Here is a 24,617-nt window from a genome sequence, read left to right on the forward strand (position 1 = left end):
AGATTGTATGGATAGTGTTGCCTCTGATCTGATTCCTCTCAAAAATAGAAAATGGTGAGATGGTTAAAAGATAACGTGTCATGCCTCTTGCGCATTTATTGTGCAAACACAGGACTCAGGATTTGGTTTGATGGTAAACTATTGGTTCCAATACCAGTAACATATGTTATTGTCCAATAACTATGTATGCAGCACAGGAACAGTTTTTATACTGTGTCTGGGACTGGTTCTCCATCCATCTACCGCCTTTGGACAGTGTACGCAGGGTGTAATTGGGCTATAAAAATGACCAGCTTGCTCAATAAAATTGTCACATTTAATTTCTTTAAGAACATGAACAGGTTTTTAAGTTGACTGGATTTAGGCAAAACCCCTTACTGATTTAGCAGAGTTAAAATAAATAGCCTTTATGAGAACAGAAAAGCCAAGGGCACTTGGTCATGTATTCTGAAATACTTAGAAACATTGCCAGACCCATAATATAATTTGACCAAACACGCTCTTCTCCCATGCTCGCAAAGTTAGGTTGGCAATGTTTTTTTTTGGTCCTACAATTGGCTGTTATTGCAAATTGTTAATATTACAAAACATTTTGGAGCATCTCTAATGACAACAAAATGGGTAACACTTTAAAATGGGACAAACAGTTATTTCCACCCCATTAAGGACATAAAACTCCCAATGACTGAGACAACAGGGCAGTTCTCAAAATGTAACTGAATGTCGAAGGCCTCCTAGAAAGCATGTATCATGAAAAACAGCAAGCCAAGGTAAAATAAAACATACAATGGATAAATTGCAATAATATTAGGTTATCAGTATATCTTCTGTAATGACATTTCTGCAAAACACCTATGGAGGAGAAGCAAAACTGTTTTTTTTGTTTGGTTTATTTTTTTGCTTCAAATGAATGAAATTTAATAATATTATCACAAACTTAGAATTTGGTTTTCAGACATCTTTAACAGCTATTATATTATATCATCTTCCTGTGTCCACCAAAGTAAAATAGGATGTTATCAGTGAAGGGAAAGAGAAAAATATATGTATGACCTGGGCTGTCAGTAACGATTATCTTCATTATTCATTTGCTGATTATTTTCCTCAATAAATAGTTTCAATTGGTCCATAAATGTTATGAGAATAGTTGAGATATGCAATTTATCACAAAGACAATTTCATACAACCTAAACTGAGTATTACATGTAGTATTACACAACAAATAAAAGCAACTTGAGAAGCGGAGACTCAAGAATATTTGGTATATTTTCTTAAACAATTGATCATTTAATCAAGTTGCTGCGGCTGAAAAGTAAAGTCATTGTCGCAGGTTTCATTGTGTTTAGGAAAAAGGGGAGAAAGTCCAGATGTTTTCATTAGATGTATCACTTTCCAAAATATCTGTAACATTATCTGTAAAATCTACAAATAGCTTAGTCGTTCTCTAACTGACTCTATGTAGTACATTTTGAGAAGAAAAGAATACACAGTGGATTATTATTTAAATAAAATACTCAACGTGCTTCCAGTTTGGCTCTGCCTGTCTATTTATGGCTGCGACTGAACACACGTTTCTCATCTTAATATATTTTCTGCAGACAAGACACTGTCACATTGCTGCTACAGTAAAGAAACTACACGTTTGTTCCAAATGGATTGATAATTAGGCTGTATAAAACAAAATGCAGTCGATATGACCAGCAGTTACATGGTACCATGATCAGTTCTGCTGACGGTATTGGAGAAAGACATTTAACTATGATGCAGTTTCTCTATTGCCATTCCAAAAGAGAGATCTCTCTGTCTGAGCCTGTGTTGAGTGAGGGGCGCGGCCAGCTCTATGTGACACACACACACACACACACACACACACACACACACACACACGACCCTGCTCAGCCTTTCTCTCTTTGTGACAATAGTGGAGGGAAACAAACGCTCAAAAGTGTGGTTACACTTGAGTCGACAAGGACAATGCTCATTACAACAAGACAAAGTCTTGAAGTCTTATGAAGTCTTTTGCACATAAATATGATCGTTCCAAACATCTAGTTAAAGAACATCACATACAGGCAAAAAAAAAACATAGTTTTCTATTTCTATTTAGATCATCTCCTGTTGCCCCATTCAACTCAGGTGTGCTGTGTATGCTAGCAGCCTGGAGACCACACACAGCTAATCCTGGCAACTATGAAGTAATTAACTGGATAGTTAGGACTTTTAACCATTAATCCATGTTTGTATTAGATTAACATTTTAAATGCTTCAGATTTCACATTGTTCAAATAATCATGAGATGTTACCATGAAAAAATGTTACAAAATGAAAGGCAAATTTTGAACGTATGGCAAGCTGGTACTGTTTATAGGTTTGGCAAATTGAGACCCCTAAAAAATAAGTATAAGACTGGAATGAGTGATGACACTGATGTGTTGACACTCATGGCATGAAGCAGTTACAAGCCCAGTGATTGGGCTGGCCTTCAAAAGAAACAGTATGCATGGCCTCAACCTTGACCATGATATCTGCTTAGAATATCCATCTACACTAGCTAGAACCCCCCAAAATAGCACATCCAGTAGTAGTCCGCACGGTGAAAGAGGACTATATTGGTTAAAAGAAAAAAGCGCCACATCCTCCCAGCATCTGGAGATGTTGTGAGGGGGTAGCTGGAGGTTGGAAATGTCACTGACAGTTCCCAAACTCTGGAGAACAAAGCCTGCTTATTCATCACTGAACTTTTGCCTAAGAAGTATGTGCACTCAAACACCCACAAACACTTAAGTTGCCTCCGTCTTAGCCATAAAATTTACATTAATTCAGAGAGAGCAGCCTTAAATCTTGCAGAATTTTAATACCTGTGGATGTAATTAAAATGAGTGAAAATAATAACAGCAAGTAGGGGGAAGGAAACACAAATCCTTTCCAGAAATGTGAGCAGACATACCAAGGTCTGCAATGGCACCAGCATTCTTTACTAATTCCCAAAGCCCACTGGCACTGGTGCAGAGAGTGAAAGGGACGCATATGTAGCTTTACTGTCAAGAAAATCACTGGATCCATACATTGTTTGGACTTAACGCATAATCCTTTCCATTGATAAAATTATGTTGAGTGTGCCTGGCTGGAAATCCACAAGTACAGGGCTTCAGCACACATGCTTTTTCCCTTCTCTGGTTTTCCTTTAATTTGCAAATCTTGTAATCTAAGCCTAGAGCTGACTGAACCAACTTCTAAACCAGCACCGCTGTAGCGGCCAAGGCTCCAATCTGTTTTCCATTTAAGTGTCAAGACGGCATCCTTTTTGGTGGTTAACAAAATCTGTTATTTCAAAATGATTATATGCTAAAAATTGTGTGAGGACCTTAGTAAGTTTATGAACAGGCCCAATGGAAAGTACTGTGCCGCACCCGGAAGCCTTTTTCCTTCTCGTCTTTGACCAGAGTGTTATTTACCAAGCACTTCTGTAGGGGGAAGAACCAGGCTGTGCCATTCAGCCAGAGGTCAGGGTTTCTGCTTTTCAACACAGTGCATGTTTTCAGCATTAGTGTCGAGCGACGCCTGGGTGATTCGCCAAACCGTCAAAACGCTGCCTGTCTCAGTGTCAGTGAGGACATAGGAAAAGCAGAAGCAACGGCAACGGCGTCAGACAGACAGGGGGGCGGCAGTCCCTGGAAAACATCAAGAAGGTGGTCTCCATCAAGCCCCAGCTGAAGACAGACTTCCTTATTTCATTTCCCGGGGAGGATATATTGAGTTAAATTTTGTGTTGGTCTGGAAGAGCAGCATAAGTAAATGGAGGAGGCGGGGGGGAAGGGAGGGCATGGACTGGGTACGGAGAGGTGCCTTGGGGTCTGTCACTTTTTAAATTTGCTTTCTTTCACTAAACAAAGACATCACATTCCCCGTCTCAACTCTGAGAATCCCAGGGATCTATGCATCTGTTTAGACTCCTTTTTGTCTGCCCATGGGGCGTTCAGGTACTGCTCAAATTCCAACCATAGTGCCACTAAGAGTCCATGATTCACAGTCGCTAAGCCTACATCACTGGCTCAGCTCCAGTTGGGTGCATGTGAAGGGTTCATAACAAGAAGCTGGGTGTCCTTTGATGCCTCTTATTATTAAGAGAAAATTACTTTCAGATGTAGGATTTGTAGTTCATGACATTGCAAAGAGTGAAACACTTTCCACTCTCTTCTGCACTTTTTAAAGACAAAATGTCATGAAGATGGGTTATTCCAACAGCACAAAGAGGTTGCTTTAGTTTCTGTCCTTTTGTTGTCCTAGCAGTCAGGACCCAACAAAACACTCATCTATACAATTTAACAATAAAATCTGCCACTAATTCTACATTTGGAAAGATTGGGAAGATAACACCACCACAGAGGTGTTGGTTTGACTATATATTTATTAATGGGGTTGTAGTTAGCGGTGGTTTGTGGTGAAATGTGTTTCTAATGTTCTCCAGCTTCAAACAAATGCTCAATTTGATTCAGATAAACAGATTCATGATTTGCTGTGTCGACATCTGTAATGCTGTCAGTCAAATCTCAGTTCATAATGCCCCTTGTGAGTGTGTGGACTGACCAGATAAATGAAATTATACAAATACAAAATAACAACAGGAACTGACTCATTTCATGGGGGTGGAAAAAAATACCAAAAATACCAAATCTTGACTTAATTTATCACACTTGTCAAATAACATCCATCACATTGTAAGGCAATCATGGGTAACATACAGTATACTGTATGGTAACAATTTATCCAATAAACAAAATCTAATCAAAGCTGCTCTAATCCATAGTTTTATATGAATAAATGTACTAATAACTGATGATGTGTAAGAACAGCCCCTAATGACCCACAGAGAATTGTCAGAATTTTCTCCAGCTCCACCGGCTTTTTTTGACATCTTTTAGCTAATTGTTTTGGTTTTACAGCCTGTAATTTTGCTGATGAACCCACGGTATGCTGCCTGCCCAGCCCCAAACAGCAAGTTCGTGACTGGCTGGTGAACACAGTGGAGCATTTAGCACTTAAAAACTCAGATATTTTTTTTCAGGAGTTGGTAGAAACCAAAAGAATTTAAATGGAGAGTGAAAATTAGACTTCCAGTAATCAGGTGAACACAAACAGAAGTCAATGTGTCTCTGTGTCTGCTGGTTTTGTGAATAGGCAACACTTGCCAACATGTTTGCCATACAAAAACTAAGTAACAATATGTCCCTGTTGTGTTCAGAAAAAAAACGCAGCTTTAAGCTTAGCTTTGGCCTCTCTGGAATATTAATAGCCAGTTACATTCAGGTCATTGCTTTACTATAAAGTGTGTTTTATCCGCCTTAGGCAGAAGGCTAGTGATGCAGTGATGCTCTCCTGTACGAGACCTGGACTCCATGTGCACATTCTACTTTCAGTGTGTTAATGTGAAAATTCTGGGTGCACTCATAGATTGGCAAAATACATGGATGTTTCAAAGAAAAACAACTACTAAATAACGTTAATATTGTGAGTAACGTGATGGTGGACTAAAATTAAACCTGGCTGTTGTCAAGTTAGTGTGTTCTCTGCCAGTCGATGTCTATTCAGCTAAAACTTTTTTGAGGAAAGAAGCTTCATTCTATCAACACTGTCTAATCAGGGTTTCTGTAGTTTCAACAATTCCAAAAGAATGAATATTCTCTCCAGCTAAACTTGCATTCTAATCAATAATTCAGTCATTCTCAATAGTTTCAATAATTATCAATTACCTAAGCTTATCAACAGTTTGGCTTTGAATCAGGTCCTTAATTATCTGGATCAAGTATCTTGTGAAAGTGTGTCAGATTTTGTATTTGGACTTACTAGGAAGAGGTTAACCAGTTAGTGCAGTTGTGAATAGAGTTTTATTCAGATTTCTGTTAACCCTAATACTACCAATATTGGCCTCAAACTCATATCTGGTTGATGGTGTGCTATTCAGTCACTGCAGTAGCGTTTGGTTTCGAATCCTTCATATGCAGGACTTACAGCAGAACAAGGAAAAAGACAGCAGAGGACAGCTGAGGCATTAAAAACATCTAAGTTGTGTTGAGAGAGGAGGTGAGGTCAGCTTTATTATGATGAGTGAACTCACCCAGAGGACCCTGTGCTCTTGCAGACCCCCAGCAGGGGCCTCTTGTCTGCAAAACTGTCCGTCTTCAGAGGACCTGAGGAGGAAGAGGAGTCATAGTATTAGGCAGATGAGAAACAGAATGATCTGCACACAACAAAGAGGGACATTCTTTAAACGAACATGTGAGGCCTCTAGTGCTGCCCACCCTCATTCAACAGGCAGCCTATTACCATGACAGGAAACGTGCTGATTACATTACTACTGTTGCCCTGTAATTCAATTATGGTCACGAAACATTTTTGATGAATGGAGATTTTTTTTTTTTTCTTCCAAAATCAGGCCTTATTTTGCAAGTTAGTGGACCAGCCAACACGTGGAATCCACACACTTTGGGGTTCTACCTTTTTCTGGTCCTTCAAAAAACTGAAACCTGTAATGTGTATGTGACAAAATTGAAATGAGCTGGATAAATCTCCTTAACGTTGCAAAGGGGAGCAAGTTTTTCTGCTTAGTTTGTTTTGGGGGGTTTAGGGTGGAATTACAGCCGACCCAGCAGATATATTTATAAAAAATAAAGAGAAAACATGTTGTATTAAATGGACTGATCCCATATTTTCCCTGATTGTCTCATTCTTGAAGACGGATGGCGGATCAGGGTATTGAGGGGATGGGGGTGCTTAGATTGAAGAAGATGTTACCCTTTGGAGCACTGTAATTTGAGGCTTGACAGTAATCAGCCTGAGTTCCTGTGGTATGGCGTGAGAGCAAATGTGCCTTCCATACGAGCCTTTAACACTCCCAACAGGGTCCTTTCTTCTTTCATGTTTCTGTCGTCGGACATCATTCCCAGTCAAGATATTGAGGCGTAACATAAATATGACTCTCGGAGACTTAGTGAAATGGCACATTTACTAAAATAAACTTTCTGGGAAAAAAATGCAATATTTAATGAATAGAGAGACTTTGATTTGAATACTACCGAAATGGACAATGATTGAAGCAAGTACTAACTTCCATGTGGACTTCTGCATGTTTCAGTGAAATAGAGGGGATGGGTTCATGTTTAGATAATACTTTAACATGGTCTGAAACATTACAGACAAGATGCTTATTGTTAAACTTCATAGAATTATTTTTACAGTGGGGAACGTCACAAGTGTGGCTCGATTATGAAGACATACAAACTGACTTCCACTGAATATATATATATATATATATTCACATTTCCTCAATGCTCATTTGTTATCAATCAAGGGAACAGTGTTGCCTCATTTTCCAGGACAACGGAAGATCATAGGTTGTTAACTCCAAAGAGGATGTGGACAAACGCATTTACTCCCTTTGGAAAACCAGTACTTCCCTCTCTATTCTAGGAAAGGGGAACCTTGCCTTATTATAATCAACACCTATTTTCAGGGTCTTTCTAAGTCCACCCACCCACGGCCTCGCATCTCAGACAATTGGCCTTTTAATGGCTCACCACAGTGCAACACTGTTTGCGCCCTAGCAGATTGCAATCAGCGTCCTTCCCTCCAGTAGTACAATTCATATTTATTTTCTGCTGAGAGAATTGCTCCCCTCATGTGTTGGGGCTATCTGCTGCTTCTTATTACTGTGGTTTGCTTTCATCCACTTCCAGCACTCTTCAAATGCTGCCATTGTATGTTGTTGAAATCTGCCAAAAGACCGGAACACGGACGGAGAACAAAAAGATGATTTTCTCACCAAAAAAAATGCCACAAACCAGCGGAGCTATATGGCAGCTTTCACAGCACTGATTGACACCTGCAGAGATGAAATTTAAACTTCATGTCTGGAAAGGAACTAATCAGTGGAACAACTAAACCATTTGCACCACGGCTTTGAGGATATGAACGCTGGTATTCATGCTGCATTCAACTTTCCAGTGTCTGAGGACAGTGGAACCAGTTAAACATTTGTTTGTCATCACTGTGACTATTTTGCTATTTGAGGAGACATTATAAATGAAATCAAATGTTTCACTACTGCTGACACCAATTAATATAATAATAAAAGTAAGAAAAGATGACATTTTAATATAAAAATCACACAACTTGGTGTGCATTATTTCTTTAAAAAGAAGCTGAAATCACTTTTTTCTTTATAAAATGAGGATTTGGGGGAGATGGGGGGGTTACTGAACATTTGGTTGAGATTATGAAAAATAATTGCAACTTGTGTAAAACCTTAAGACTGGGAAAATGTGTTTTACTGAATAGATAAAGAAGGCCTACTTTGTTTTGAAAGTGATATTCAGTATATCAATTCTCAAATATTATGTTTGTGTTCATCCTGTCCTGTAATTTTCATTCCGTCAGCAAAAATTATTAGTCATTATGGCAAGTGAAACAAAAACGAATCAAATCAATATCAACAATATTCTATTCAAAATTCTGGGGTAAAACCATGGCAACGTTCGCTATTTAAAATGTTATTTAGGGATGAGAACACAGTTACAATGATTTTCCACATGGGTAATGTTCTGTCTAATGTCCTCCAACTTATTACAATGTTAAACCACTTCAGATGAGATTTTCCTAATGTAGCAGCTCTCTGTGTCAAGTTCATCCTCTCACTACAAGGCTATTCCCAGCAAAGCACACCTAAGACGTTTCAAATGTGGCTGACATGCTGTTGGCACTGCTTTCTTTGAGTTCACCTTTGAGGATACTTTTAGGCCACAGGCTGTCACTCTAAACTGTGCTCCCCAAATGCTGGAACCATTAGGCAAAGTCAACAAAATTAGTGCAAGTTATTGCAAGACGGTGACACTGTCAGTACACTACAACTGTTGGCTCTCAGCCACAGTGAATCACAGCTAGTCTCAATGCAGCGCTGGGTTTGTCGTTATCGTTCAGGTTACAGTTAAACATAGGGCACCAGTGCTCAGTGACAGCTGCTGGGCACCTTTACAGGTTGTCCACCTGCACAGTTAAACACCACAGTTAACTCTGCTTCCTGCACAATGCCTTATTACAGAATTCAAGCAGACCATGAGTTTTTACAGATCCACTGGGGGTGAAATACTGAGATATAGAGCACATTGGTAGGTTCTCTGAATGTCATCTTAAGACCAGACTCTTTTCTCTCATAACCTAATAATGACAAGATTCAGCTAACAATTCCTTTTTTGAATTTGATGGCGTGGTAAATGAAGCACTATGATTGGATTCGTGTTTATTTTTTATGTTTGATAAAACCAATAGCCAATAACACAACAATTAATAAATAAGTTTCCATCAAAATTTGAACTGAATTTACAAAACTGATAAAAGAAAATGTGAATTCATCATTATGCTAGTATTGGCTATTTGCTAACTCTGAGCATGAAAACTTGATATGGTGATATGAGGCTGAAGTAAAGCTTAGGAGTAGAATATGATGGGACTGATCACATGCATGCTCAAACACTCTTTGTTACATATCTTCAGTGTGTAATAGTCAATGCATTCCAGGGGTTAATTAATGATGATCTGTTGTAATCTAATATTTAACGTACCTGCATGTCTGCCTCTGTTCTTGTCCATCTTCTGCATGCATTCGTTTATTTCCTACTTTCCCAGAATGACTTTTGCCACTTACCATTAATGCAACATGCCTCCTGGCAACATTATAGAATTGTTTATTGACAGAAGAATTTGTATCTCTTCCTCTTCTATTTAAGATGTCTGCCTGCATAACTACAAAATGGCAGCTACAAAGAAGAGCGCACTGTTTTAAGACTGAAAAGTTTGATTCAGTTTTAATGTTCTGGGAGTAAGAACATTAAGTAAGAGGGAGACAAAAGCTGAGGTATAGGTTGCTACAAATACAAAAGGTATCCATAAGATGTATGTGTACTTAAAGAGAATATTAAGGAATCTTAAAGAGAAGATAGAGATTCAGAAGAGCTGGAAAGCTTCAGAGGAGTTGCTAACAGAACACTGAAGGCACAGTGAGAAGTTTCCAGCAGAGCTTTGGCAGCAAGAAAGCACTGACTTCAGAGGCTTGCCACTGCTGACTGAGAGAAGGCCAACACTAATCGTAGATTGACTTTAACATTAGGATGAGGCAGCATGGAGCACTCTTTAATTTTAATGATATAGCACCACTTAGAATGCCCACAACCCAAAACTGCATTAGGATGTGCCATACAAAATTTAATTTTAAGTGTCGACCTTGAACACCGAAATCAAGTTAACCAACGTGGGTTTTTTTCCAGGACAGACATTTTAAAGTCGTCCTGAAAAAACACTTCAGAAGACTTACAAAGAAAAATGTGTTTTTCTGCCATATCCCTTCCACGTTTAAGGATTAGAAAGATAAATCTAGTGTTAAAAAAATAAAGCTAAGTGAGCATTTGTGGGTGGCAGTTCATGTGGTGAGACAAGGTGCTTGGAGCTGCACAGTTGCCAAACAGATGCTGTAATGAAGCCCTTAAAGGAATAGTTTGACATTTTGTGCAATACAATTATTAAAACCGCAACTCCTTTTTACACTTTAGTTGTTACACCAAGTAAACACACAAGATAGAAGGAATCGGTTAATGAGCTTGAGAGGTGCTGCTAGGCGGGGGGGTTTTTTTGGCAGAGCCAGGCTAACTGCTTCCCCCTGTTTCTACAGCTGTTTGCTTCATATTTGGATGAAAGTGGCATCCATCTTCTCATCTAACTCTGGGCAAGAAAGTGAATGAGTCGGTTCCTCAAAATGTTGAATCATTCTTTTCTAAAATGTATTCCAACTTATGAGGGCGTTATTATGAAGTGCAGCATTGCAGAGTCTCATGGTGCACTTAATGTCACCAGTGTTAAACAACAGACAGAAGAGCTGACAAAAACATCATCTGAACTTGGAATATGAAGTGTGTTTAGACAAGGTGAAGGTAGCAAGGTTACTCACTGATATGAGGAGCTGGCAGGATGCGAGCGGCTCGCACAGGACCGTGACGCACAGAGAACAGCTCCTGAGCTTCACCTGCCAACTGAAAGAGATGATTGGAATTAAAGATCATCTAGACGTTCACAGATCTACTCCATTAGAGAAATAAAAGTTGAGCAAAGTTAAGATTAAACCACATATTCAGGCATTAGACAATCCAGAAGTGTTGTCTACCTGTGGCCACAAACAAACCCTAACCTTTATTTGCTTTTTTCTGTCCTCTGCAAAATAAAGTTATGAAATAGCATGAAGGATAAAAGCCTCAGGAGAATTCTGCAGAACAACAAAAGCACAAGGACAAAAATGTATTTGTTCACACTGTAAGAAAAATAATCTATTCCAACTGTGTGTTCAACTGGTTTGTTCATAGAAAGAGACAAGGGAGGCAGGGAGGGAGGATGGGGAACAAGGGCGGCCTGGTGGTTGAAGTCCCAGCCAAACCACGAAGTAAAATCTACTGAGCACAGAATAAAAGGCTCAGTGGCATCGCAATGCAAACGAGCTGCCTACACTTACTGTGACAGAGCCAAACAAGGAAGGGTTGGGGGATACGGGTTAATGCCAAGTGGGCAGAAGCCCGTGATGTCTCTGTCTCAGCCAGACGGTAAAGCATATGAAACACTCAACAGTGTTTCCAGCACATCTCACGTGATCTAGACAACTTTATGGTTTTCACTGCGTGATCATAAAAGGATGAAGATGAATGTTCACCTTCACTTACTTTTGCTCTTACCACTGTACCCACTTTTCAGATTCCTACTTCAGTTATTCCTTAAAACACCCTCTGACCAAGAGGGAATAAGTAAACTACTAAATATCTGGACACGTCTATCCATTATTCAAAACAAGTCTGGTGGCTGCACTGCAGTCTACTTCTGGTGCAGAAACTTGAATTTCCACCTCTTCAAATCATGGATATCTCCTTTACGTGATATTTTTGTATGACAGCTCCAGACCATGATGACTTTGCTCTTTGATTGTGACAGAAACAAATACTTTTTGACAATTCATGGATTCTGATACACATACAAGAAATGTTGTGTAAATGTTAAAATATTTTAGGCCAACAATATAGTAGAAATAAAGGCTTCTGCAGTTCAAGTGTCTGTTTTACAGTTGATGATCAATACAAAGGTTTGTGGGCTCATCAGCGCAGTGATCAAACAAGTGCATTCCAGCACATTTACACAGGCTTGAAATTACATCTACGGATAAACACCAAAGGTCGGCCTATTAGAGAGGACTTTAAAGTTTGCTGCTCTTTATTACTGAGGAGATGCAGCTGCAGTGTAAAACACTTTAATGGATGTGTGTGTGAGTTAAGCTTCATGTGTTCATATGTGATGTCAGCGTATTAGGTCAATGGCCTGTGTGGCTCTTGGCGGTGTCTGGCGTGTGTAATGGCACATTGTTCTAAGTGCAGAATGCCCCACTTTACTCATTCTTTTATGCGTTAAATTACAGTGAAACCTGCATTATCACTTTACTAGTACTTTAATCTGTTTGTTTTAAGTCTTTAAACCCATCTGAGGGGATGATCGCTCTTTTGTGCAATTAGTAGCCTTTTCAAAGTGGCGGATTTGGAGCTGTGTTTTTATTCAAAGTGCTTGAGGCCCAGCGGTGGTAGATTAACACTGGAGACATGAGCAGGTTATACAAGCACTGATAGCAGGAATAAAAAGGAGGTTGGCAGCAGGGTAGGATTCCTGTACAGGCAAATGGACCTGCGATGGGGAATAATGGAATTTGCTGGATTAAAATGAGACGAGGGGAGGGCCGGAGGTTAATGCGCCGGGTTATTGTGCATTACCCTGCCGTTCATCCTCGCCTTACATGGCTCTGTGTGACATCCACTGCCATCAACAACATTCCCACCATTACATTAGCGGGGCCCGGCGTATGCAATATGCCAAATTGCTTTTTCAAAGTTGTTTTCCCTGCACACAGTCATTCATTATATTCGTTTCATTTGTGGCTCAGATGTTTTTGTGGAATCACAGTGTCTGCTCTTCTGTTTTAATCTCCCAAATGTAATGCCATAAGCTGTGAACAGATATCTGGGCCATATTCACAAGTGAGTCCGCTCACTAACACAGTGCTGGACATATTGGAGGTTTTGTGGAGGCAGCAGGTGCTTCAGGGATCACACAGTAACAGGTGCTTCCAAAACGCAGCACTACTTATAATGCTGAGCTGTAAAACCTTTTTTTTTTTTAAGAATCCAAAAATGTCATTCAGTCAGCTAAGTACAGATCACGTCATTGATTTTTGACTGACTGTGACACAAGAGCAGAATTAAGTAAACTATAACTCCACAATATTCAATTCTGAGGCTATTTGGGGTATTTTTTGTACATTTCATATATTTGTTTAGTTTTTTTCAAGTTGGACTTTCAAAAAGGTTTGAGGGATTTATCCAACATATTTACAACAACTCAATAGGACTAAAAGATATCCAGCCACAATCAGCATAACTTAACACTGTAGATTTTTCTCATTTCCCTGGATGCAGCCGTAGCTCAGTTTGTAGGGATTGGAGAGTTGCCGGGTCAAATCCAGCACGTACTGGTCGGCACGGAGCGATTGTGGTAGATTGAGAGGTTCCAGGTACTGACATTTCTCCCCAACAGTTTATGCATGTCTACAGGTCATGTGTGTGAATGAAGAAAAACAACAGAGCGATTAATAGTAGTCTTTTCTTCTGATTCATGCCAAATAAAACACTGGAAAACGTCTCGGGCATCCACGTTGAAGATTAATAGAAAGCACTTTCCAGTGAAAGCTTTAACATAAAAGCCACAATGTGTGTCAGCTCTACAGAACCAGAGAACAACAGCTTCCTCCTGAAACCACACATTTGTACTAATGTTCTGCAATCCTACAGATAGGTACTAATTTCTCAGCTCACAGTAGCATGAACTGAACCCGATGTTCTGTCCATTTTCTCTATTACAGAAACCCCATTTCTAAAGTCAAATATTAATATCTCAGTACAGGATTATGGACTTGTAATAGAGTACCAGGTCTCCAGCACATCCGCTGACACTTGCCACAAAGACTTTACTCCCAAACGGGTCATTTCATTTCAACACGTACACAGACAGACAATTAGTCCACGACAGTCTGCCTCTTATCAGGCAGCGGTGGATGACACCTCTCCAGTGCGAGGCGACAGTAATCTACATCGCCTAAACAGCTCTGTCAGCATCCATACAAACCAGTCAAGAGTCCCCATCTCGCTAGTGTGTGTACACGTGTTATGTTCGTACTCTGCTGGGCCATTACAGAGGGTGTTGGCTTAGCAACTGTCACAAACACTTCACAGCCACTCAAGGGCCAGAGACCAAGGCACCTTCACTGCTTACTTAAAGCCCTGTGAAAAAACACAACCCAGAAACATCCCATAAACTTTTAAAACTGAAAGAAAAACAATGAGGAAGGACTACGTGTGATAGCAGTCCGGGCTGCACGGCGTGAATCAGAATTGGTGTTGAGTTTGAGAGAGCCAGAGGAGCCTCACCAAGCTTATATTTTTACTGGGTGTGTGTAGTGTGGCTAAAACAGCTGTAATCCTCTGCTCCACCATAATAACTGCAACAGAAAATCTGCTTGCAGCACATCATGAGTTGCCACATCACAGTGGCCAATGTGTGTGCTCACGGGGTAAAGTTAGTCGTTGTGTCGTCTTACCCCATGGCCTGTGGATGTTTATAAAGAGACTGATTAAGGACTTTGGTGTGTTTAGATCTCACAGGATGTATGTGAAGTTTGCATGTTTCAGTGACAGCCTCTGCATGAAAGGCGATACTCGCTGAGTAAAAGCTTTCACAGCGTTTGTGGGTAATCTGTTAAATCACAGAGCGGACAAAATCTCCTAATGATTTTCAAGATGGTCTTTAAAGACGTGAATTCACTGAACAAGATATCTCAACCATTCTACTTGGGAAGAGTTTTGAGGTTTGCTCAGTCACATGAATATGTCTGAACAGAAAAATGTATTTCAACGAGCAGTTTTGCAGTAATTACAGCCTTTTGGACCTTTGTTGTGAGGTATGTATTTATTGAAGATGTGATTTAATTTCTGTGGTATACATCTGACCTGTAAATAATGGGGGTCATGTTAACCAAAATCACCCCTTCCATTATATTATCAAAAGGTCTCCCTCTTGTGGCCACATTTCACATTAGGTCAGCAGTGCTGGAACTGCAAAGATGACTTGTGTTCAGTCGTAGGATGGACTGAACTAAGGTTCTTTACAGTGTTCACAAGGAGGGGACACAATATCAGACAGGACAATCTAATGCAATACAACACACACTTCAACAAATACTCCTATATAGATCACAATTATCATAATTACTATTCCTGTTGTTATTATTCATGTGTAATTTCTCACTGGATTCTAACTGGACATAATAGTTTAGAGTCACCCACAGAGCTGATACACATTCATGTGTGTATATGTAGAGATGTACAGAGACATACAGATACACATTTGAATATGGTTTGTGAAGATGTGTGTATATTTTTGTTTAGCAGATACACTCAGAGTTAATGTTGACAGGTGTAGAAGACTTTCAGATGTAATGATAAGTTAAAAGACCCTGAAGCTAAATGGCTAATGCACACCAAAGAGGGCAGAGCCAATGCCAGTCATTTAGCTTCAGTACTCATCATGGATTTGCATATTGAAACTAAATTTGTTTCCAGAGAAAACGTTTCGATTGGCCGATAGCTGATTGTGCGTTCCGTTTATTTGTCCTCCTCCCGTGTTCTCTGTACACCCTTTATTCAGAAAACAGTAATGAAGTTCAACAGGATCTTTGGACTCGTGTTCAGCTCTGAGCCGGAGGTAAGTGCTACTGTTTGACTCAAATACTGCTCATTACGTGGTCAACAGTGCCACCTAGTGAACAAATGTCTACACTGCAATACAGTGCTGAATTTAAACAGGGACACACCAAAGTGCAGGTGAGACACTGATCACTATTCTACTGTATATGATATGATTGAAAACATTTGTCATCAGGATATTTAATTTTTTGCTTTGTCGTTGTAGCTTTTAATGGTTCACTGGACAGAATCAAGATAACGAGGAGTTTAATTGGTGTGGTTCCATTCAACATTTGTACTTTCTCATGATCAGATTGTCAGTCATAAAGCACTTTGAATTGCACTAACTTTTGTGAAATGTGCAACGTTTGATTGATTGTCATCAATCTTGATTTATGACAGATGTAATTAATTAGCAGTCTCTAAGTTATGTGTGGAAATATTTAATTATTAAAATAGTTACTGACATGCTGTGGATGCAGACATTCATCTTGTTAATGTTATGGAGTATAGCTCGTGTTTTCAGCTGGTCTCAATTGTTGTTTTCCATTAGCCACTTGGACTGTTGTGATGAACGTGTCCTTACAGGTCCAGGGTCAGCAAATGATTTGACCAGAGTTTGACTTTTGAACCCGATGAAGACATAATCCAATCACACAATCAATTGTAAGCACTGTCCATCGACACCGCAAGTACAAACATGTTCAACACCAAACGTTAGCAAAGTATGACATTCCTTATAATAACAAGGCCTATAGTTTATTAATGAAAGCACAATGCAAACGAGTTCTGAACCTATATCTCCTGGTTTTTGCATAGTGACCACAATAAGCTCATTTGTCATTGTAGAACAGTGAAAGAGTTTTGTATAACAAAACATTTGCTATTCATAAGTTATATCTGTACACTGCTACTCTTAAAATATAAATCTTTGACTATAATTCTTCAACAGACTTGTTCAGAATCAACCGGCCAAATCAATGCTTTGCTAATTTCTGCTCTTGACTTTTGAAGAATCGATCAGCCCTTTAGTTCTGTACAAGAATACAGTTATAATGAGCCAAATGATGATTTTGAACTAAATGTTTCACCTGAATTTAGCATTGCAAAGAAAACGTGACTTACAGATACGCTCCAGATCTGCATCCCATCAGTGTAGCCAATCATGAGGCAGAGAGGAGGCTCAGAAGTACCGCTGTGCATCTCCATAAACTCTGGGTTGCGTGCGGTGTCTGTGCAAGAGACATGAAATAGAAAGTTGAAATAAAAGATGCGTTAAATCATCAACCAACAAAGCACAACTGGATTACATCTGGTGTCATGTTAAATTTTGAAATACGATTTATTATCCATCTGACCACTTATAATTCTGCTCTCTGTTTCATCCACTTGACTTTAAAAGAATTTGCATTTTGTGTCAAAGCTCCAGATCACAAGTTCATAGACATTAACAACATTAAATGGTGGAGTTTCAAGAGCATAGCCTTAATGCAACATCATCCCAAATCTGAAAGTGTGTGTGCATCTTAAACTCAACTTTAAAATCTGTCCAACAGTTTAGAGCAAAGAGCAGCAAAACAATCACGCATGCTAGAAAATGTCATTTGAACATAAAAGTTCGAGCTCAGTCATTGCTCTCAAGTGAAGAGCCTAGTGTTCTGAAGTTAGAACTAGAGCTAAAGTTTATTCAGCAGAGTGAACTGTGACTCGCCATACATAAAAAAAAATGTCAACTAGAATGGAGTGACGATGTAAAATTATTAAACTTGTGAAAGAATATTTAATCATTTTTTCATCAAATGAATTTTTTCCTGTATTTATTTATTATTTAAGAAAGCAGCCTTTTGAGTACTAGTCATATTGTTGCTGAATCACAACCATTTATTCTCAGTCCAGCATTTCAGTAATCTGTGATTTTTTTTTTTGCTCCCATCTCAGTTTAAAACTGTACTCAACAGTACTCAAACAAACCAAACTTGTTACCTGACACTTACCGTTGATGTCAGCTTTTTCAAATCGAACCCAAATGATTTTCTCTTTTTCATCTGTGGGTGGAGCCCCAGTATATGCCTGGAGTTTAAAACACAGAGAGGAGAGTGGACAAATGTACACAGAAATACAGCAACAGACACAACACAACAAAGCTGTATATTCCAACATCTATTCACCACATCCAGTTTACCAGCCTGATGTTTTTTGTAGCAGAATTAACACTCAAAGAATATCTGGTAGACAACCTGCATTGCTTCAACTCAGGAATGAAGCAGGTCACATATTGGTTTCTAATCAAAGCTATGACTGATCATTCACAGAATGGTTTACTATGAGTAGCTTCCCTTCCACATGTTCTAATACAGCATATGGTTTAAATAGTTTTGTGTATGTGTGTTCAGAAGGTTGCCCACTTGGCCCCAAAGACTACACCTTCCAACACAGTCTGTGGCTTTGCACATGCAATCCCCATGTACAGGCACTGTCCAGGTTGTTCTGGACCAAAAACACTCAAATTACCACACTAATTACCACACAAATTATGTGCCTTTAATTGATACACCACAACAGTTTGGGACCTCCCAGCTGCAGTTGTTCAGAGACACACTGCGGCTGCTTTTATTTCATCTCAGTGGATTTTATTCTTCATTTCTTCTTCTAGACTTGTTTTTTTTTATATTCTATGTGCGTTTTTATCACTTTACATTCTTCATATCACATATTGTATATTATTACTGTACTTTGTATCCATGTATGTAATTATTAGGTAGTTAATGTTGGACTTTTAGCTGTTCATTGGCAGTGTGAGCGCCAATGGGTCATTAAGGGACCGTCGCTCAATTCCATAGCCTCTGTGTGCAGTAGAGCACAAATCATCACATGCAGAGGAGCCTTCTTAAGTTCAGAGTTTGTAAATTATTGACGCTCCCTTATTAACGCTTTGTCCTCTTAACTGATTAATCTTTGTTCATTTTCATTATCTTACATGACATTATTCCTGTTTATTTCATATCATATTCTTTATGTTAATTACTATTTCAAATGTTTATCTCTTCCTGTTTTGTTTATTCTCTTCTTACAGTAACCACACACACCCAAAGAACACACACATGATTGATTACAATAACCGACAATAAACAAGTGGCAAACGAGTGTGAGAGTGTGTTATTGAGCTGGACAGATTACCACAATCATCATGCTTGTTCTTAGCGGACAAACTGTGGAGGTGTGCATCCAGATAACAGCATCATACAAACTGCACATAATTATTCTTATTGAACTATTCAAAGATATATATATATATATATATATAAAAAGTATTCTTTAAAAAAAAAATCCTGGACACTTGATGACTGTGAAGATATCAGTGAGTTGATGTCATAAATGCTCATTTTCTAGTGTCAGATCATATCCGTGTCCAGTTCTTTACAACATAATGACTTTAGAACTTTAGAAGTATATACTATGCACTAATTAAGGAAAGAAATCAATGTTTTTGACAGATTTACACTGACAGGAGATGATGAAATCCGAACAGCAATGTTTATGACAGAAAATGTTTATGAGAAAATGTGTTTATGACATCTTTTGGAGCTTTCTCATCAAAACCAACAATATATATTTTCTAGAGCTGTGAGTAGCACTGCTATCTCCTTTGGGCACTGCATTATGGGACAACAGTGTCCATCAACAGCACACTGAAATGAAGGCGTTTTAGACACTTTACCAGCATGGACACAAGTGGAGCAGTGGAGTATGAGTGAATACGTGAAGTTACCTGGGGGACCACATCCTGCAGAAAGGTCACCACACTCTCCATGTAAGACTGCTCCCTGTGACAGCAAACAGCTCATGTCATCTCTAATACACAGTTATGGACAAAACACACTGCACATGCATACATAAGAGTATCGTGATTGAAGGACTTCTAATTAAATAATAAAAACAGATCTCCGTCTTACGTAGCAGCTTGTGCTCGGACCAGAACCCCTCCAGCACAGCGACTAGGTCTGCGTGGAGAGTCCGATGCCATTTTGTGTCCTGTCTTGTTGTCCTGAAAAGATACAGAGAGACATTTTAACATGACAACAGCATACAAACAAAAAGACAAACTTTCACTTGCACATATGAACCAATAGCTCTGTTTCTTTGCAGCATGCAAGAGTTGGCATGAAATCAAACCTTCACACGGAACAATGTGGGTGACCGGCCATTCTGCTGACCAGTTCCTCCACTGATCCTTATAGTACTGCATTTACGGTAACAGACTGCTTACTATAGTACTTTTCTAACTTCACTGATGCTCACTGGCCCCTTATTCACCCTTTCATGAAGCAACTAACCTGCTCTAATAACACCCGCCAATACCTTTAAAACTCACACTCACACACCAATGCAAGGCTGGACTGCTACATACAGTTTGGTAAGGATTAATATCACTGGATATCATGCTGAAATAGGCCACTATTGTCATATTAAAGTAAGTAATAAAATGATCAATCAAGTGGAGCCAGACTAAGAGTATATTTAGTGTTGTCGATCCATACCTACACAGTGTATCTGTGAACATACTTGAGAATAACAAACAGTTAACGAGACTGAGACAGCAAAACATGACTAAAGCAGCTTCACTAAAAACTGACCTTCAGAACCTTCATCAGGATTTATTGTTAGTGTACCCGATTACCTGTCAATGAGTACATAATGAGTACCTCCAGCCCATATACATATGGCTGTTACACACGACCACCTAAATCAAGACCGCGTCAACAAGACCAAGCTTTTCTGTGTTTGTACAGACTGCTGTGTGTCTTGTTTTCAATGATCCTTGGCAGATGAACTATTCGTGGTTTAGGGAGTCAAATTTTATTACAGAAGATTTGTCTGATGTCTCAGCCACAGCTTCTTCTTCTGTCTCCTTCATTCAGTTTCTTTGAGAGGCTGGGAGGGGTGAGAACTGTCAACAGTACCAACATTCCAATAGAAGTTTTACTTCCAGTCAGAGTGATGATGAATTTAGAGAATTTAGTTTAACTTAAGAATTGAGTTAAACTGACTAGTGATATCCCCACAGTTGGGGTCTTGAATTAAAATCCTGAGGCCTCTTTGTTTGAGATAAAATGCAGTCCATGCCGAGCCGAGACCTTTGAAAAAGTGATGACAAAGACCAATCTCAAGTGTATAACACCGCTGTCAGCCAGACAGACTGTACGTCTATGAGAAAACTGTTCATGACAACAGTTTAAACTACACTAAAAATGTGACATTTTGAGTCAATGAGTCATTTAAAGTGCTTAAAGTACCACACAGTCAGTCTCACAACTGAGTCACTCTGACAAAGGGTCAGGAGTTCAGACATCCAGGAGAGCTCAACATGCATGTTTAGTTTTTCTGTTTTGGGCATCTGTAGATAAAAAAGGTTCATTCTAAGGTAACAAATATATATATTTATATTCTGCCATATTCTGTAAATCTGACACACAGGAGCTCTCTCTGTCGCAGTACTCTGGGCAGGTCTGCTAGTTAGGAGTCAAACTTTGAGCTGATTCTCTGCAATTTTATGTCAGTGCTGGCCTGACAAAGTGCATCAGGGTCCCTGTGGAGGAGCTGGAGGAGGATGTGACTGAAGGTGGAAAAAGTCTGTTGCCAGCATGAACTCGCCCTGGAGAAGTGAATGATGGATGGGAGGACATGCAGGCTCAAACCCAATGAGTGATAAGTCAGGATATGCAGCCATGTATACCACATAAGCTCGATGCAGTTCGGTACACCTACCTAAACAAGAGCTGACTATTGCTAACATAGTAATGACAGAAGACACGTGTGCCACATTCAACTGTTTCAATGAAGTTTAGGCATTTTCCATATGCTGCACGTATGTCTGGACGTTGCTACTCATTCACACTTAGCAGACGCTGATGTGACGTTATATCGACGATGAGCAGAGAGGAGACGAGGCTGCATGCAGTCAGCAGAGATGAGCTCCTCTGAGAAGCCTCGGTCACGCACACAGAACATGTATTCACGCGTCTTGCAGCACTGCCACGCAGAGGACTGACACAGGTAACATCTGTGACAGCTGCCATGTCGACACAATGCAGCCACGGGCTAACGCTGAAGTTACACTGGTGAGATAAGGAGCCCAAAGCTAGCTGAGCTAGCTAGCATTAGCTGATAAAACTCCCCTGCAGTGATAAAGCTGCACAGCTGAAGCCCTGAGGCGGGACATGCGTTTGTCCCGCTTCAGGGAGACGTTACGTCGAAGCTGTTACCGTTACGAACCGGCGTGCAGAAGGCTGACCGTGTCCTCGCTCGTGCACTTGTCTGAGGAGCTCCTTACCGAACCGTCAAAACACAAACAGACGAGATTTGCGGAACTGTGTTGTGTAAGTGGCAACCAATCAGAGAAGAGAAGACGTTTGCGTCAAACCAATCAGAGAGCAGCAAGGGCGGAACTCACGAGCGCGTCACGTGTTAGAAACAATACGTTTGACCAAATAAAGCATATCCTGTGTTTACAGTGACATCTCCTGCAGTGCCGTCATCAGTAGACAGAGTGGACACCTCTGCTTAAAAACACTCATAACACCTATGACATAATTCACAGACATCTTCAAAAAGTGTCCTGTCACTAAAAATAACTAAAAATAATAAGTTTGAAATGAGTCATAAATATAATTCAGCTACAGAATACACTGGACATCAAAGTTTGGACTAAATCTGCAAATTTAGTTTTAAGACTATTAAAACTGCATTGCACCATTGGTTTGTTTCTCCCAACACTCTGTTGAAGAATGCTAAACATTATCATCATACCTGCTTTCATTCATGTAAATTGAAGAATGGAAACCTTCATTGTTATGGTGACACCTCAGGTTGAAGCTGGAAAGAGCAGTGGCTTGAGGTAACTTGCAAAAACAAGACTTAGGCCCATACGACAATGAGGGATGCACATTGTCTCCATCACGCACGCATGTGCATCCGTCATTGTCATGGAGACAGAAAGGTCACGTACGACCGTGGTGACGTAAGGGCACGCAAACCTGTAGAATTGTTCATTCGCGCTTGGACTCGAGAGATCGTTGACCTGTGTGAACACCTGTCCGTGAAAAAGTTGAATCCAACCTGAAAACTCATCCTACACGAGAGGAAAGCTCCGTGAAACCCCCTACACGAGAGGAAAGCTCCGTGAAAGACTAAAAGACCAACCTGCTGAGACATGTCAGGTAAAGGCCAACTCACACCGGACGCGGAACGGAAGCGGAACGGCACCGCCGCGGTCACCGTAGCAAATAGAATACTCAGTTCATGTAGCTTTTTACAACTTCACATCAACGTTACGTCATGACCGGTGGCACCAGGTGATCAAAGATCGATCAAAGGGTCTCAACGAGAGACTAATTGTTGAAGTGGAACAACACACAATCATTTATGACACAACAGATGTTTTTTATAATCTCCTCCACGTCGGAGAAGCAAAGTCAGCTGTTTGTTGTTGTTGTTTTCTTTATACACTGTTTATCGCGGGGTCTCGGGTATGTCCAGGATTCTCGCGTGATCTCGTGATCTCGCGTGAATACGGCCGGCTCGCTCCGCTGCCGTTCCGCGGCTGATCCGCGTCCGGTGTGAGTTGACACCGGGCAAAGTACCGTTCCGCTTCCGTTCCGCTTCTGTTCCGCGTTCGGTGTGAGTCCCGTGTGAGTCCCGTGTAAGACAACTTTTAAACTTTCCCCAAACTTAGTTTAATCATCATCATTTTTTCAGTACAAAATGTATATTTCATTCATGTAAACCGGCCTGTTAGGAAAACAGTTTTTGTTTACACTCGTTTGTCGGTTTAAAATGTTTATTAGATGATAAGAAATTGGACTGAAAGTTTCGGGATATCTGTGAAATGTGTTGATAGTTGTGTAGTAATTAATAATTTCTGTAAATAGATATTTTGATTTTTTTGGCGACACGGTGTTTTTCTCGGTGTAAAATGATTTCTAGATGGTAAATATTGGCTGAATGTTTTAATAATTGTGTAGTACTCAAAGAATATATTAAATTTTAGTTTAAGGCATTCATTTTTTACAAGTTTATCGACCATTTTTCGAATAATGCCAAATAATATATTTATTTTTCTGGTGCACCATGGAGACCATTGAACGTTCTTGACATCAGAATCTGGTGCACCATGGAGACCATTGAACGTTCTTGACATCAGAACGTGCAAATGTAAACAAACCGGGGCCCGTTGCCACAGTAACCTGCTTACGTATGATTTGAAGTTTGTTGTAATGGATGAAGTTTGATTTAAAACGCATCAATATCAATTTAATTTAATTGAATTAATCTAATTATTTTAATTGAACATAGAGTCACAATCAGAGCAACTTTTCAAGTTCAAAATTGATCAGATATTGCTCAAAATGCACCAGACAGAAGATGAAGTGAACCAAAGTGTCTGAAAGTCTTTAGATCCACAAACAAAACTGTAGTGTACTTTCATCCTGATGTACAGGGCCGGTCTTACAGAAGAAATAGAAATCCTGCGGAAAGCTCGCGCCGTGGCGCGGAGAGCCGCTTCTGATCCGCGCCCGGTGTGAGTGCTCTCATTGACTAGACTGGATTCTATTTGCTACGGTGACCGTGGCGGTGCCGTTCCGCTTCTGTTCCGCGTCCGGTGTGAGTTGGCCTTTAGCTATGGGCAATGTGGGAGGCCGCCCAGGGCGCATTCTCCGTGGGGGGCGCACGAGCGCCCGAAAAAGACAAAAA

At 39.9% G+C, this 24,617-nt stretch overlaps 1 protein-coding gene across 6 annotated transcripts in view; it reads right to left on the minus strand.

The window, feature by feature from the left end:
* bcas3 (BCAS3 microtubule associated cell migration factor) overlaps positions 1-22,847 on the minus strand; it is a 327,897-nt gene extending 305,050 nt beyond the window's left edge. For 4 of the 6 annotated variants that reach the window (XM_027280626.1, XM_027280623.1, XM_027280628.1 and 1 more), the window contains exons 1-7: positions 22,130-22,246; positions 19,820-19,911; positions 19,636-19,690; positions 17,861-17,936; positions 16,992-17,098; positions 10,994-11,075; positions 6,116-6,188 (exon numbers count right to left, since the gene is read on the minus strand). In XM_027280626.1, coding sequence (XP_027136427.1) covers positions 6,116-6,188; positions 10,994-11,075; positions 16,992-17,098; positions 17,861-17,936; positions 19,636-19,690; positions 19,820-19,890 — 464 coding nt within the window. In that variant the 5' untranslated portion in view covers positions 19,891-19,911; positions 22,130-22,246. Of the gene's footprint in view, positions 1-6,115; positions 6,189-10,993; positions 11,076-16,991; positions 17,099-17,860; positions 17,937-19,635; positions 19,691-19,819; positions 19,912-22,129; positions 22,253-22,673 lie in introns of those variants that run through there. The other 2 variants (XM_027280625.1, XM_027280624.1) reach the window with 2 other exon arrangements.
* Between the last annotated feature and the right edge of the window lie 1,770 nt (positions 22,848-24,617).

This window comes from Larimichthys crocea, chromosome VII, assembly GCF_000972845.2.
Source record: "Larimichthys crocea isolate SSNF chromosome VII, L_crocea_2.0, whole genome shotgun sequence".
NCBI lineage: Eukaryota > Metazoa > Chordata > Actinopteri > Sciaenidae > Larimichthys > Larimichthys crocea.